A 14987-nucleotide genomic window follows, 5' to 3' on the forward strand; every position below is an offset into this window, starting at 1 on the left:
AGCCAATGTCTTGGCATACGCGTGAAACAATTTGCCTGGAGCTCTTGCAATGAATCGCTGCATATTTCGAGGCGTACAAAGTTTTATTCAGCTATCTAAGCCTGAAGATGTCAAGCCGCTATGATTCAAGGGTAAACAAGACACCTTGAAAATTCATCATGAAGTAGCCGCTGAATGTGCATCTAGACAACAATCTTCTCGCCGGAAGGACGACTTTATCAAGTAGAATATGCCCTCGAAGCTATCAACAATGCCGGGACAGCCATCGGGATACTTGCGACGGATGGCATAGTGTTGGCAGCCGAGCGGAAAGTCACAAGCAAGCTCTTAGAGCAAGATACTTCAGCTGAAAAGCTGTACATACTGAATGAGTACGATATTTCACCGGACTACTGTGGTCGCTGCTAAATGCCCGTTAAGTAATATGATCTGTGCCGTCGCTGGCATGACCTCTGATGCGAACATCCTCATCAATTACGCCCGGCAAGCGGCGCAACGATATCTCCTGACATACAACGAAGACATACCGTGTGAGCAGCTCGTCAGAAGGCTGTGTGACCTCAAACAAGGCTACACGCAGCATGGAGGTCTCCGGCCATTCGGTGTATCCTTCGTCTACGCCGGCTGGGACCCCCTGCATCAATTTCAACTGTATCAAAGCAACCCAAGTGGGAATTACGGTGGTTGGAAGGCCACAAGCGTGGGAGCCAACAATGCAAGTGCCCAGACGCTTTTAAAGCAAGATTACAAGGATGAGTGCAACTTGAAAGAGGCTTGCGAGCTCGCAGTCAAAGTACTCAGCAAGACAATGGACTCAACAAAATTGAGCAGTGAGAAAAGTAGGTCACAACGCAGACGGAGAAGCTCTCCATCCAACGCTAATTGCATATAGTTGAATTTGCGACAGTTGGGAAGACAAAATCAGGCAAGGTGTATCACCATTTATGGGCGGCAGACGAGATTGATGCTTTGCTGAAAGAGCACGGAATTGGAAAGCAGGAGGAAGCAGACGACGGATAATCGGCCGGTGGTAGAATGAATGTTTGTACCATAAGGTATTCATGCTGAGCTAGCTAGCTCTTGCGTTCCACGAATATCAAGCAAGGCGTTTCATGAACTTAGAGGCACGCTAGCGGGTGTTTCAGGCTAAATATCGTTAGCTCCGGTCCTTAGTTTCTCCAGGATGTTCTGACGTCTGTCAATCCGCGTCGACCTCACTCCATCAATTGCGGCCCCTCGTTCGATATATCTACACACCAGGACGTGTACAAGTCAGCGCGTGTGCATGCGTAGGACTGCCCGGTAGTGCTGCAAGGCGACAACGCTGTACATGTGCCTCTGTTCAGCCTTGTCGAGCTCAGACCTCACGGGCCTCCGGATGGTCACATTCCAGGGCGGCTAATCCTGTCTCAGCTGCAAGGAAGTGTATAAGCTCCGGCAAATGAGGACATATCAATTCTTCTAGGAATAGTGGCTGCAATAATGACAGTCTGTACTCAGCTATGGAGGTACTAACCCAGTTCAGCCGTCATAACAATCGTTCATTAATTCCCTGACTATCATTGGCTCGACGACCACTCGGACCGGTAACTCAGCTGGATCTTCTATCTAGTCTGTCTGAGCTTCGCCCTGCGTTCATTGGTCAAATCCAAGAGCTCATGCTCGAGCTGATGAATCATATCCTCCGATTTCTCAATTGAAGCTCTGAATTTTCCGCCTTCTTTCCTCCAGCGGTTAATGCGCCCCTCTTCTGCGGCACGACGGCGTTGCTTGGTGTCAATCTTGTCGCAGATGCGGCACTTCTGGCCGAGGTTTGAAGTTGTCATGACAAGCTTTATGCCACAGGTTTCACCCATCCGGTACTCCTGCGTGCAGTGTTGCCTGAAGTGGCCCCACTTGTAGTCGCCGCACGCGAATCGGTATTGGTCGTAAAAGCACATCTTGTCTTATGGTTCTGTTTTACAATCAGCTTGCTGACTCTTGCGATTTGCGGAAGGTGACTCCAGCGAACCTTAGGTTTAGGCTTGTCAAACACGGGAGCGGATATATGCTTTGTTGTTTGTTTCTCTGTGAGGTTATCATGTTAAAATCTTCCTAAAAGAAAGATGGAGACCAACGGACTTCCTTGCGACTCAGATCTTTGACACTGATATCGTTTCTGAGGACCTATGCTGCGTGCGTTGTTTGGTTGAGAGAGTTTCGATTAACAGTTATTCTGAGGATGGAGTAACTTGTGTCTTCAAGGGGTTTCAAGCGCCCTATTTATGTCTCGAGATATTGGTGATTGATCTTGCTCTTTGATCGCTTGGAATGAATTGCTACCACCATGAAAACGACAAGTACCAATCGGAAGACCGGCCGGTTCTTCATTTGATATTGACGGAGTTGAAATCCACTCTCATCACCAATCATTGCCGATCGAATGTTGATCAAGTCCTCGTATCTGCAAGTCAAATCAGGTGCACGGTTGATACAGCGCTCTAGCGTGTTGTCAACATTGTCAAAGGGCACATGACTGAGAGATTTTGACCCACCGAAGGTTCATCATGGCTCGAAGTACGACGACGAACTGAGCTAGGAAATGGCGGATCATACGGTGTCCAGTGAGGGAGCTTTCACTTATCGCGATCCAGGGCTTCGCCACCACTCAATTGACGTTTCCTGCATCTCGATGACCCCTAGATCACATAGACCTCACCTACATGGAGCTATCTCTTGGACTACACGTCACTTGAGGAATTTTTTCTGCCGACACTGACAAATGGGACATTCTGTTGACACATCCTCAATAATTGACTGGAGGATACGCTTCGTTGCTGGTTCCGGATCGACCACGCCGACAACGGTGTGTGATCAAGTGATCGAAAGTGGAGCCCGATATGAAATGCCCACGGTCTAGCTGGCGTTGTCTACCGAATATGGTCGATTTCCCGCGAATCCTCCAAGCCAACGATTCTTACGCTCTCCAATCGGGACCAGACAACCATGGTATACTCGCCGATTATCCAGTCAAATTCAACTTGGTGGGGTGATCTCTCTCCGGACTTTCATTCCGTGTCCCTTGCAAGCCATTACTGAGCGGTAGGATATCGCCGATCATCATCAAGACAGTTGTGGCAAGGATACTACCGTGTCAGCTCGGCCGCTTCCACGCAGCTCTTGCAGAACCAATTCAATACGCGGATCATCGTCACCAGATTTGCTTCATGGATCACTTCCATGTCATGCTACCATGTAAACAATAGCCTGATCAGGCACGCCTCTGTCGAACGATTGGTCTTGGAGGCGTCCTCAATCACGTCGCGGGTGGCCGGCTCCAGAGCTCGTACTCATTGATGGTAAGCTTAGCCGGCAGCCGGACTCGAAAGGCTTGCCATTCTACCCTACCAACATTTTCCCACGGCATTGAAGAAAGGTATTCTTATTGTGCATTTCGTCCGAGAGGTAGCCAATGAGATCCCTCTCTGTTCCGAGCAACAACGGACGAAGCGAGAAGGCAAGCCGTTGCCTGATCTTAGGGCCTCAGCCTACCTCCAGCGTGTATGGCTTTGTTGACATCAAACCTCGCACGCCTTCACGTCCACAAAACGCGAAATTTAGGTTCCGTCTCCCGCCAACGTTCCTCCATGAATGGCGCTTCTAGATGATCAGCATGCAAGCAGAACCGGCAGAATTCGTCCTCCTTCCGAAACGTCAATATGGTAGGTTTCCGCGTACTCGAATACTACAGAAAAACCATCAGGTGGGATGGCAGGTCAGAGAAAGTCAGCTCATATCTTCACACGACGTCAAAATACCCTCATGCACACTACTGGACGGCGCGCCAATTCCCGGCCACAACCAGCAGGTCGGGTCGCCGTCTTCCACGTGTTTCAAAAGTCCTGCGGGAGATGAGTGTCGGCACTGGACAAATGAAAGCGCTGGAGTGGGGTCTGCCATCACAGGATCTATGCGCTGTCGAGACTATGACCCAGCCAGATGCAGCGATAGGTCAGCTTCGTTCATGCATGGTGCGCTTGTCTACAACCAATGACAAGCAAGTGCTGGCTACTAGCTGCATGGTTCCTGCAAGCTATGCCAAGCTCGAAGGTGCAGCGGACTAGGCTTGCACAATTTGTCACGGAGAGTATCATCGTGTAATCTTGGCTGATGCGGTAGTTGATATTATTCGGGCACAGCGTGGCTGCTGAAAATCATATCGAAGACGTCAAATTCATGGCTATGAAACCTTGATCGAATCTGCTCCTGTGTTTTATCCAACAGTTACATGCACGATAACGACTAGTGCAAAACCCCTGTGTTGATGTTACAAAACGTGAACGTTGAATATCAAGTACAGCATGACAGACACAAGCATACAAGAAGCTGAAGTCACGGTCCGATAAGGCAACGCGGTACGAGAATATGCGGCCATAGGTAGCTTATGATTACGCTCGAAACTGTTGAGTATATCTGGTATTGTAGAAACACTCGCAGCTATCGGGAATCGTGTCGGCCTCATTTCATTTCACTGGCCTTCATACCCTTGTACATGACATCATGCTACACATTACAAGTTTCTCGATACTTGCTCTTACTTCTCATGGCAAACAATGAGACGATCCCTTCCAAGCTCTCCCTTGATCAATGCCAAACTCCTTATAATATTCAGACGTACCGCTGAACAGAGATTGGTCCAGCACGAGACTTTAGAGAGTTCGACGACGGAAAGCATTTTAAGATCCTAGAATAGTGCTCGCTGTGAGTGAGGTAGATTGACCGAACGGAGGAGTTTAAAGACATGCTTGAGAAGCACTATGATTCAAGTCTGGTGCTGTATTCCTCGGATGCTCAAGGCCGTAATGTCTCATGAGATACTCATTGCTGATGAAGCTCGACTGCCCTTGGCTTTCCAAGCCAATCGTTTCGTCACATCCTTTCTTCCAAGCGTTCGTATGCTTGTGACGCACAGAATCTATCAAATTGTCTTCTTTGAAGGGGCCGAGCTCCTGAGCATATGTTGACAAGCCGTGATGGTCATGATATTACGTCACGTGGATTTTGCTTGCACTTGGTAATTCTGTGTGGTTACCCCAATACTGCTCCAAGTGCTTCGCTGTCAATCTTATCAAGTGTGACGGAAAGAGGTGTCTTCCCCTTCCTCCGAATCGTCTTGAACTCTAATTCTTCTTGTGAGGATGGTTCTGCGTCGCTGGCTACTCCGACCTTGCTTCGATTTGCTTCACCACTCGTATGGGGCCCAACAGATTTGTCACTTCTGATCTCGTAGTGTCGTTTCTTGATAAAGGCAATTACTTTAGCGTCTGATAAATGGGCCGGATTGACGCCGTAGTCCATGACAATTTCTCTCGCTTGTTCCAGTGTCACTCCCCTATCGTTCTCCTGCGGAGCTACGTTGAACACATCGATGACTTGGCTATGATCCCCTCGTCAGCAGCTAAGACACGCGCTAGGACAATGCTCTTGTAGACCTACTCAGACATTCTATGACAAATGCCCTCCATCTCCTCACGTTCTCTTCTCAAAGCTTCCGCATCTGGTTGCTGCTGGATCACCCTCTGATTGTGTGTGCCATTGGTACCGTATTGGGATCGGTAAGGATCATCGTAGAGTAAACGAGATGTCTCAGAGCTCTGAAATGGCGTGAGCTCAATTGGTATGTCAAGGGGGAATTCCACATACCTGGCTCCCTCGGAACCGCACGCCGAGGCACTCGAGGCAATTCAGGCAATGGTTCATAGAGATATGTGACAAAGAGCGCAGTGCCTCCCGGCCCCGTCACTCCTCAGAACGGGGTATGAAGGTTTGGGAAAGTTGAAAGGTGAAGTCCGTCGTAGGGCTGAAAATCTTGGCGTTTTCCGAGAGGCTTCCAGTTTTGGGGATTCTCCTTCATCTCGAAACCCCTTGGACAGCATTTACAAAGAAACCCAGCAGGATTGATTGCATGATCCTCGTTTATGTAGTGCTAGGTAAGAAGGTAGTATCTTCAGTGCAATCCTTGCGTATGTCCTGCTTTTGAGAGCTCTTGAAATAGCTTCTTTCTTGCCCAGACGCGTGTCTCGCATGACTCTTGGAATGTATCTAGCAGATCTAGACGGGCTTTCCTAGCCCCCTGACTAGGAGAAGCTCTCGTAACTTACTGCAAGGGTTTCAAGCTCATTTCGTCCTTAAGAATTCGATGTCCAAAATGTTCAGCCTATCTTGTTCGTTATCTCGCCTCGCGTTATTGCCTCTGCAGTACTTTGGGAATTGCTCTTCGCCAGTCGTTTGTCCCTTTGATCAATCGTTCCGGAGACATTGACGATGCGTCTGCCCTCTTGGGATAGCACGATCGCGTTATCACTTCTTATAAGTTGTGCGGCTAGTTGGAGCATCCCTTTTCCAAATTTCTTCCATCATAATGATGAAACAGAAAGATTGGAGGCAGTTGAGAAAAGACAAGCAGAGGCTGAAGTTGGCCTCATTTTCAACCAGAAAGATCTGATATGTGTCCGCGACTGGTTATATAACTCCTTCCACAATTACCTGGATGATGCAGAGGAGCTATGCCGTAAAGTCATAAGCATACCTGTCGATACGGCGACCAGATACATACCTGCGAGAACGTTAGTCTTGATACTCATTATCCAGACCCAGACCCGAAGCTGATACCCAATAGCACGACTGTCTTTACTACCACCGTCTTCGAAACAGTTCCAGGCTCAACTGTGACAGAATATGGCAGTACTATAACTACCACAGTGACAACAGTCCCTCAGGCGCGTGTGAGAGTCAAACGACAATCGGCTTCCTTGAACCCTGTAGCTTCGTTAGCAGTCCAGTGCGAGCTCTCGCCCAATAATCAGACTGTCTTCTCCACAGTCAGCAGTGCTTGTTCGTGCGCTCGCTATACTGATAGCACTACTATAGACGTCACGTTGACGGAGGTGAAAAGCTTGACACCACTTACAACCACAATGACTAACAAGTAATAATAGACAAGGACGTTGACAGCAGATGATTATGTGCCATCAACTGTTCCCGTCACCATCACTACTACTGGTGTGAAAACAATTACAGCAATCCTTAATCCTGGCACCCCAACATTACCACCCGACACGAGGAATGGAGGTGGCCCTCAATCTATCACGACAACGACTACAACAGTTGCGGTGACTCTAATTCCTTCAGTCTCTCCTTCCGCAAGCACCAAATCGGGTTTTTTCAATAGTACATTGCCCATTGGTACTGGTGGTACTGGGACAGGCTTTGGAAGTGGTACATCCCTAACCGTGCCTGGGACAGGAACATCTGTTACTGGCACCGGAGTAAGCACAACTCCATCAGGAACCAACCCATTGACTACACCTACTGGTAGTGCGAGTGGTGGTGGGAGCTTTTCCGGCAGTCCTGGTATTCCCACAAACCCTCGAGGTGGCCCAGGAGTCTCCCCTTCTGGATCTGCCCCTTATTCTGGCAATTCGAGCATACTTCCAGGGACGAGCACCGCGGGCACCGCATCCTCCGGGAGTGGCACGAGCATTCCTTCTATTTCGACGAACTCTACGCTTAGTACTAGGACAGGCACTACTCCTATAAGTACTGGAACTAGCAGCTCACTTACCAGCAATAGTAGTAGTAGCCTCGGCAGCTTCACTGGTAGACCTGGCAATCCTACAAACCCACCGCGCGGTGGAGAAGGTGTTTCACCATCGGGGACTCCACCATACTCAGCAAACTCAACTTCTGCATCAGGAACAGGGACAGGAACAGGAACTGGTGTCTCACCGTCGGTGACCCCGCCATACTCAGCGAATTCAACATCTGCAACAGGAACAGGTACGACTACTACTTTGGCCAGCACAAGCACTCCTCCCTTTTCAGCAAACTCGACGACTACTTCATCAGGCCCAACAGCCTCGCCGTCTCGTCCCGTCGCTGATTGTCCATTCAACAATGGCACAACATACTTCGCGCAGTGCCAAGAATATTTGATTCAATGCTACATAAGCTACGGTGGTCCCACCTTCCAGGGTTTGATCGAAGACTCTCTTTATGAGTGCATCTCCGACTGCGCTAAGGTAAATGTTGGGTTCTCTGAGGATCGCTGCTATGGCATTACCTACCGACCTTTCAACGAGAATCAAAATTGTTTCTTCAGAAGATTGGAAGGCGTTCAATCACCTTACGAAGATGACGTCGCTGTTAGCGCAGTTTTGATAAATAACGATACTTGCAGCAGCAACAGATCATCAAGCGTTCCCCCGCTTCCACAGGGATAGCTACTCTCTCTGTCAACAATACTAATCCTTCTTTGCCCGCTCCGCCCCCTCTGACATTCAACCCTGGTACGAGGGTTCAACCGTCTGATGTGCCCACGGCATATTATAGCATCTCCCCTCCTTGTGTTACCACCACCTTCACAGTCACCGTAAGTCTTACTGTTGGTGTCAGTCATCAGACATGCACAGATAAGCTGACCTCTTGCAATTAGGATCGAGCTGGCGCTACATCAGTGATTACAACCACTGTCACAGTTGCAGCTGCCACTGCCTGAGCCACCAATGATGACAAATCACATACTCTCGGTACAGCGACATAGTCATGTGCTGTGTAGGTATGACCACAGTAAGAATTTACGCGTAATGGGAAATATCATGTAGGAATGTTGTACGGAAATTTCGTTATCTCTTGTGCTCCTTCTTTGGCCACGCGCCTCGTATCACTAGATTTTGTAGAAGTATCGTTAGAAGTATTCTTTGGCCAATACAGTGTTGGGAATTCAGTTCTTACTCACTGTTGTTTCAAGTACGGAGCAGGTTGGCTTCCGGGCTTCGTGGCGTCTCTACCTCAGAAATGCACGTGCTTTTCAGATCATCCAGCTTGTATCATGTGAGGTATCAAGTTCTCTTCGAACCATCTCCCTCGAGCTGTGTTTCTGTGCTCTCAGTGCAGAAGGCCATTTGTTGTCAAAGGCTGACCAAACAAATGTACGTAGAGGGCAAAGAACAGACGTTTCGGAAAGGGCTCTGAAACGGTGTAAAGGTCATCGCATTGAAAGATATGTTGAAACACCGACGCCTACCTGTGACAAGCCAAAGCTTGAAGAAATGCAGCTGGTTGAAAACACATAGGTAGTACCGAACTTGCAAAAGTGAAACCCTCAATCTTGCTAATGGTGGTCAGGTCGTGCGCATAAAAGCATTCCCTCTCTCTCATTGAACTTCGATCATCACAGACGTCAAAGATTCTAGAGATTGACACCTAAATTCTCACAATCCTTGAGGACCCAACTTCTAACCCAAACCCACCTCGCATTTCTCCCTCTTGTCATAAGCTTAAGCGGATTACTAACAAGATGCCGGAAAGCGTAATTCACCAAGAAGCTGTGGAAGAAGCTGCTGCGCAAGAAGTGCACAGCAGAAGTGACGAGATAATCGAAGCAGTAGTCAAAAATGGTGGAAATTTTCATGAAAAGCCAGGCCGTGCCAGAAACCCGACAGTCGAAAGTAGCTCGAATCGTCTCGAGGACATCGTCGAAGCCGCCAAGATTTCAAATCACGAAGCCGCTTCGACGGAACAATTCCCTCAAGAGATACTGGGAAACGACATTGAAAAATCAGAAAGGATTGACCACGGTGTATGGACAGGCCTAGAACAAAATTGCGGTATCACAGGACAAGTAGCAGAGGGCCGCACGACTCAGTACCACGACCTTACATTAGACACTGCAAACAACCCAGACCCACATCAGCCTCTCCACATAGTAATACGGAACAACAAAGGCTGTACACGGGCTGAAAATCCAGAAGCCTTCGCCGAAAGCGATGAAAGATTCAAAAAGGACCTGAGAAAAAAGGTAGAAGAGGGAGTGTACACATGGTCTTATGCAGACGCTATCATAAGACATATGAAGGAGACCAATTTCAATATGATCTTTTGCTTCACAGCCTTTGATGGAATCAAAGCGACTTACGTATTTTCTGCCGGATCCATTTGATGGCTTCTTCGATCTGAGGACTGGAGAAACCTGGACGTGTGCAAGGGTGGTCTATGACGCAAAGAAGGTGGTTGCGTGTTGGCCTTGGATTTAAGATGGGGCAGTGGGATGAGAGGGTTTGGGAGACGCTACCTGACATCCCATGAATCTGAACTCTCCCTGGATTTGGTCAATCCTTGCTCAAATTCTGGTTTTGTCTGATTTGTTTCTCTGGCTATTGCTGATGGCTTGCGGAACATAATGTGAGTCTGTAGATGCGGAAGTAAAGTTAACGCTCAAAATGACCCAACATCTTATCGAAGTGCTCGCTCTCAAGATCTCGGTTTTCACAATGTTCACGAGTGCGTAAACGAGAAGATGATCATATTACGCGTCTCGAATAGAAGCCAGTCAGGACTTGTGGAAATGTGGCCACATGCATAGGGCGAGAAATACCTGGTGATACCTTCCGGTACTAGGTTCGGAATGACGGACTCTCGGGCGGTAGCATGCACCGGAATTAAGGTATCGACAGCCCGGGGTTTAGCAGGTGGGAGGCTGCTGCCCTTCAACATTCGAAAAATTGCGACTGTCAGCTTTGACATTCTTTGGTTTTGCACTTATGATAGTCAAATTAATGGATGAGCACTCTAGCACCCGCGGGCCTTCGGTTCCAATCTTGAATGTCTTGAATGTCTTGAATGGAAGGTGTCAAAAGGTCCTATGGTCGGCACAACAACACTGGAAGGAGACTTACATGCCTGCTATCTCCAAAGGCACCTCATACGCATCGCTACCCTGCTTATATTGGACAACCGCACTGCCCAAGCCTCCAAGCCCAGGCCTAGCACCGACAACTCATTGAAGGATCGTCGGCTATGGCGCGCCGATGCCGATCCAGCTGCGGCTTGCACTAGCACAAGGACCAGAGCGCTCTAGCGATGTTGCCTATCTTCAGGCGTTTCCAGCCTTGTGGATCGATCAGTGTTCATTACAAGCTATGGGATTGTGAACACCGAATCCTGCTTTCATGATTGTCTAAAATAATCGGCAGGCGAATCCTCTCGCCACGATCCGCCAAAAGGCTCTAATGATGCAGCATGACGTGAATGACCATGGCTTGACAGAGTTACATAGGCCAGCCGGTGGCGAGAAGCAAGTAGCGGAGTAAGCTTGCCCAATTCTCAACTCCAAGTCTATATATGATGTGAAACTCGGCAAAGGGCAGAATATTCAGCTAAAGGCCGCTTCTCAGTATCGTTTTCGTCCATGGGCTGAATGGCCATCCTCAGCATACGTGGTCTTGCAAAGCAGTAGATATTGATGCAGCCGTCGACAAAATGTCTGATATCGACGGCCAAAGTAGTCGCGATAGTATTGACCCCGCGCATCGACAGCGAAACTCTCTTGGCCTTGGGTTCGGCAAGCCGCCGCCGCCGCAAAAAGTGTTCTGGCCGAGAGACTTACTACCAAAAGCTGTCCCTAAGGCAAGGATCCTGACATGGGGCTACGATGTGTCTCTCAAGCACTTGTTGTCCGCAGGCACTGAAGGGTCCATCTTTCACCATGCCGGTCAACTGTTATCAGATCTTGCTCTTCTGAGAAATACCCGTTCAGAGAAGACCATTCCTATCATCTTCATTGCTCATAGCCTTGGAGGGATCGTAGTAAAGGATGCATTGAGTCGATCCAAAAATGACACAACTTGGAATGGTGAGATATTACCCAGTACCCAGGCCATTATGTTCTTCGGTACGCCACACCATGGTTCTAGAACTGCGTCAATGGGTACGGTTGCATTTCAAGTGGCGAGATTGTTTTATGCGGATCCTAATATGAAGATTCTTCGTGCCTTGGAGGAGAATTCGGATGTTTTAGACCGCATCTCAAGCAGTTTTGAGCACGTGCTAGCATCTAGGCCGATAAAGATCCACTCATTCCGAGAAGGTCTGAAGACAAGAGGTCTCATGATCGTTGATGAGGCTTCTGCCTCCATCGGCTACTTAAACGAAACGAAAGCTGTCATTCAGGCTGATCATAGGGACATGGCGAGGTTCCACTCCTCTCAGGAGCAAGCTTTTCAAAAAGTCATCTCAATCCTGAATCGGTGGATAGAGGAGCCTGCTCAAATCAGAAGGAAGCCTGTCCCTGCACAACCCGTTGAAGAAAGCCCGTTGGACTTCATGAGCCAGCTGGCCCGTGATACGCCTCTCAAGAACGACTTCGACGAATGCATACGTTCATTAAACTTCGTAGACGCCCGACGGCGTTATTTAGACGTCAAGCCTGCCTACAAGAACACGTACAACTGGCTGTTTGATCAAGATATTGGCTTTAAGTCGTGGCTCACGGGCGAAGATGGCCGGCCAATACACTGGATATTCGGCAAGCCGGGGTCTGGCAAGTCGACATTGATGAAATTTGCAATGACACAGACCCGTACCAAAGATCTGCTACTTGAATATGACAGTAATGCTTGGATCATCACCGGGTACTTCTTTTACGATCGCGGGACAGCTGACCAAAAATCTGTCAGAGGGTTCCTCCAAGAGATCTTGTACCAAATGTTGAAGAAGCGGCCAGAACTTTTCCTCATCATTCGCCAAATCTTTTTGGATGCAGAGACATCCAACGGCTTCAGGAGCAACTCTGCATGGGATCAAGCGCGTATTCAGGAGGCACTATCATTGATTAGCCGGCAGTCGGAGTCTCCTTTAAACATATGTCTCTTTGTGGATGCCCTTAATGAGCATAATGGAGACCATATGGACTTGCTGTCATGTTTGATGAGTCTTGGGGAAGAAGAACACAACACTAACTTCCGTCTTCGACTATGCGTGGCTGGACGTCCAGAGAATGTCTTCATGGACGCCTTCCGTGGATACTCTAGCTTTGCCATTCACGATTACACCACGTCTGACATTCACCACTACGCCGAGGATAGGATTCGTGAATCTAATACAACCCAACTGACTGTGCGGAGCAAGCAGAGACTCAATGAAATAGTTGCAGAAATTGCCAAAAAGGCCGATGGGGTTTTTCTATGGGTTCGCTTGGTTGTGGATGAGCTTGTGGAGGGTCTTCGAGACGGTCTGACTCTTAAAGAATTGAATGACCTGCTTTCTGAGATTCCTGAGCAGCTGGAAGACCTCTATACAAGAGCAATTCGCCGCATACAGGTCGATAAATCGGCAGCTTCAAGAGGAAAAGGCTATGAGACTTATGTCTTGTATCAAATTGCTATACATGCCACAACTCCGTTCGAATCATACACACTTCTAGCAGCTGCAATCTATCTTTCAACTGGAGACGACCCTCATCGTGAATTGAGCGAGGCTACTTGGGACCAACTCAATCGTCGCATCAATAGCAGGACCGCTGGATTACTGGCGCCTGGACGCTTCAAAGTTGAATTTATACACCAAACAACCAAAGAGTTTCTCTGCAGTAAAAAGGGCGAGACATTGATGGAGGAGCATCTGGGTGGTAGACGACCTGAGAAAGGCCCTAGTCTAATTCTAAAGTATTTCAAGAGTTATGTTGGATCTGGACGCCGCGAGTCGACCCTGCCACCTTCTCGGGCTATGAAACATATCATAAACTACGCCTGGTCTGTTGAGGAGAATGAAGGTATTGCCAGTGACGACTTTTTGGGATCAGCTTCGTCAACACTGCCGGAAGTAGAAAGATCTAGAGTCCTACAAGGCTTAGTGGATGAATGTAGCCTTGACTTACCGGATGGTTTGATGTATAAGTACGGCCAAAATCAGAAGAAACAGCTGCTCTTGTTCTACGCTGTATGTGAACTACCATTATCTGTAGCACGCTGCCTCTCTAGAGACAGCGATGTACTTGCAGATGACGAATTCAAGAGCGATATTGAGAAATTTTTTTGGATAAAAAGCGACGTCGTCGGTGACAATGCAGATGTTCCAGTCTTTTATGAGCGTTACTCGAGGACATATCAGACCTTGAGAGCTGCTGGCCTCCTGGCGCAGTTTTCAGGAGTAGATTTACCCGGGACTTATACTGCGACAACCCGGCGAAAATTCTATAAAGGCTATTTTAAAGATTGGAACTCGACAAGAACAAGTTAAATGACAGATAAGGGCATAATCTCTATTTCTGTCTGAAGTCTAAAGAAATGAATGAATCTTGTAATTGCAGCTTCGAATGTTGTGCGACGTTGACCGGTGGTCATTGCGAGAATTTAGATAGAAGACCACCTCGAAAAATGGACAGCAAGCTTTTTTTGGTCTAGCAGAATGTTTCAACCACGGAAGACAGTGTTCGAACGACTCACAGAACTCCAATTGCAAGATCAATTCGGAGGATCTATTCACCATCGTTATCAATGCAGCATACTGATCGGGAAAAGCGCCCAGTTTCCCTCCTCCACTCCGCGCTGGATGATTCTGGACGCTCATCAAAAGGGGAAGGTCAGGAGAGGGCAAGAATGGGAGAGACTAAGGCGAGGAAAAGGCAAGCTCAAATGGGGGTAAGTTTAAAAGAAGATGAGCTTAGGAAAAGGCAGGCCTAGACAAGGTATCCCTAGAAAAGACAAGCCTAGAAAAGGCAAGCTTTGAAGAAGGCGGACTTCAGAGAAGGCAGACTTTAGAGAAGGCAGACTTCAAAGATGGCAGACTTCAGAGAAGACAACAATAAGAGGCGGCAAGCTTAAAAGAAGGCAAGGCTAAAAATAGCAAGCTCAATAGAAGGCAAGCTCAAGTTTAAATATCGAATTGCCCTATACTGATTCCAGCCATGTGCAGTCCAAAGCGACACAGCACCAAAAGGCTGATCATTTTGATCGTGAATGCTGCCCCTCTTATTGAAAAATATTCGACGAGGCCGAGGGAAGGCTCCTGTCGACAAAGTCAACTGGTGGAGCCTTTTAGTTGAAGCCAACCACGCAGGTGTCGCAACTACGCTCGTTGGCTGGCAGAGTGATGAGCCACTTCATTGGATAGGGCATCCCAAGATTGTCGCAATATAGCCCACTGTTTCATTCACTCTCTTGGATATTTCC

The 14987-nt window shown here is 48.2% G+C and overlaps 3 protein-coding genes across 3 annotated transcripts; 2 read left to right on the forward strand and 1 right to left on the reverse strand.

Annotated features, from left to right (window-relative positions):
* Window positions 1-107: 107 nt before the first annotated feature.
* Window positions 108-1020, forward strand: KY384_002718 (uncharacterized protein; the record flags this gene model as incomplete). The annotated part of the gene is made up of 4 exons (XM_044811240.1): window positions 108-131; window positions 187-371; window positions 421-839; window positions 893-1020. 4 exons carry the CDS (start codon window positions 108-110, stop codon window positions 1018-1020), a joined length of 756 nt encoding a protein of 251 aa, XP_044672123.1.
* Window positions 1021-5067: 4047 nt separating this feature from the next.
* On the reverse strand, window positions 5068-5739 carry KY384_002719 (uncharacterized protein; the record flags this gene model as incomplete). Its single annotated transcript, XM_044811241.1, has 3 exons — window positions 5068-5416; window positions 5476-5633; window positions 5683-5739. 3 exons carry the CDS (start codon window positions 5737-5739, stop codon window positions 5068-5070), a joined length of 564 nt encoding a protein of 187 aa, XP_044672124.1.
* A 3598-nt stretch (window positions 5740-9337) lies between these two features.
* On the forward strand, window positions 9338-14055 carry KY384_002720 (uncharacterized protein; the record flags this gene model as incomplete). The annotated part of the gene is made up of 3 exons (XM_044811242.1): window positions 9338-9955; window positions 11013-11125; window positions 11214-14055. The coding sequence occupies 3 exons, from the start codon at window positions 9338-9340 to the stop codon at window positions 14053-14055; spliced, it is 3573 nt and encodes a 1190-aa protein (XP_044672125.1).
* Window positions 14056-14987: the final 932 nt, after the last annotated feature.

This window comes from Bacidia gigantensis, assembly GCF_019456465.1.
Source record: "Bacidia gigantensis strain McMullin 20006 chromosome Unknown contig_156, whole genome shotgun sequence".
In the NCBI taxonomy this organism is placed as follows: domain Eukaryota; kingdom Fungi; phylum Ascomycota; class Lecanoromycetes; order Lecanorales; family Ramalinaceae; genus Bacidia; species Bacidia gigantensis.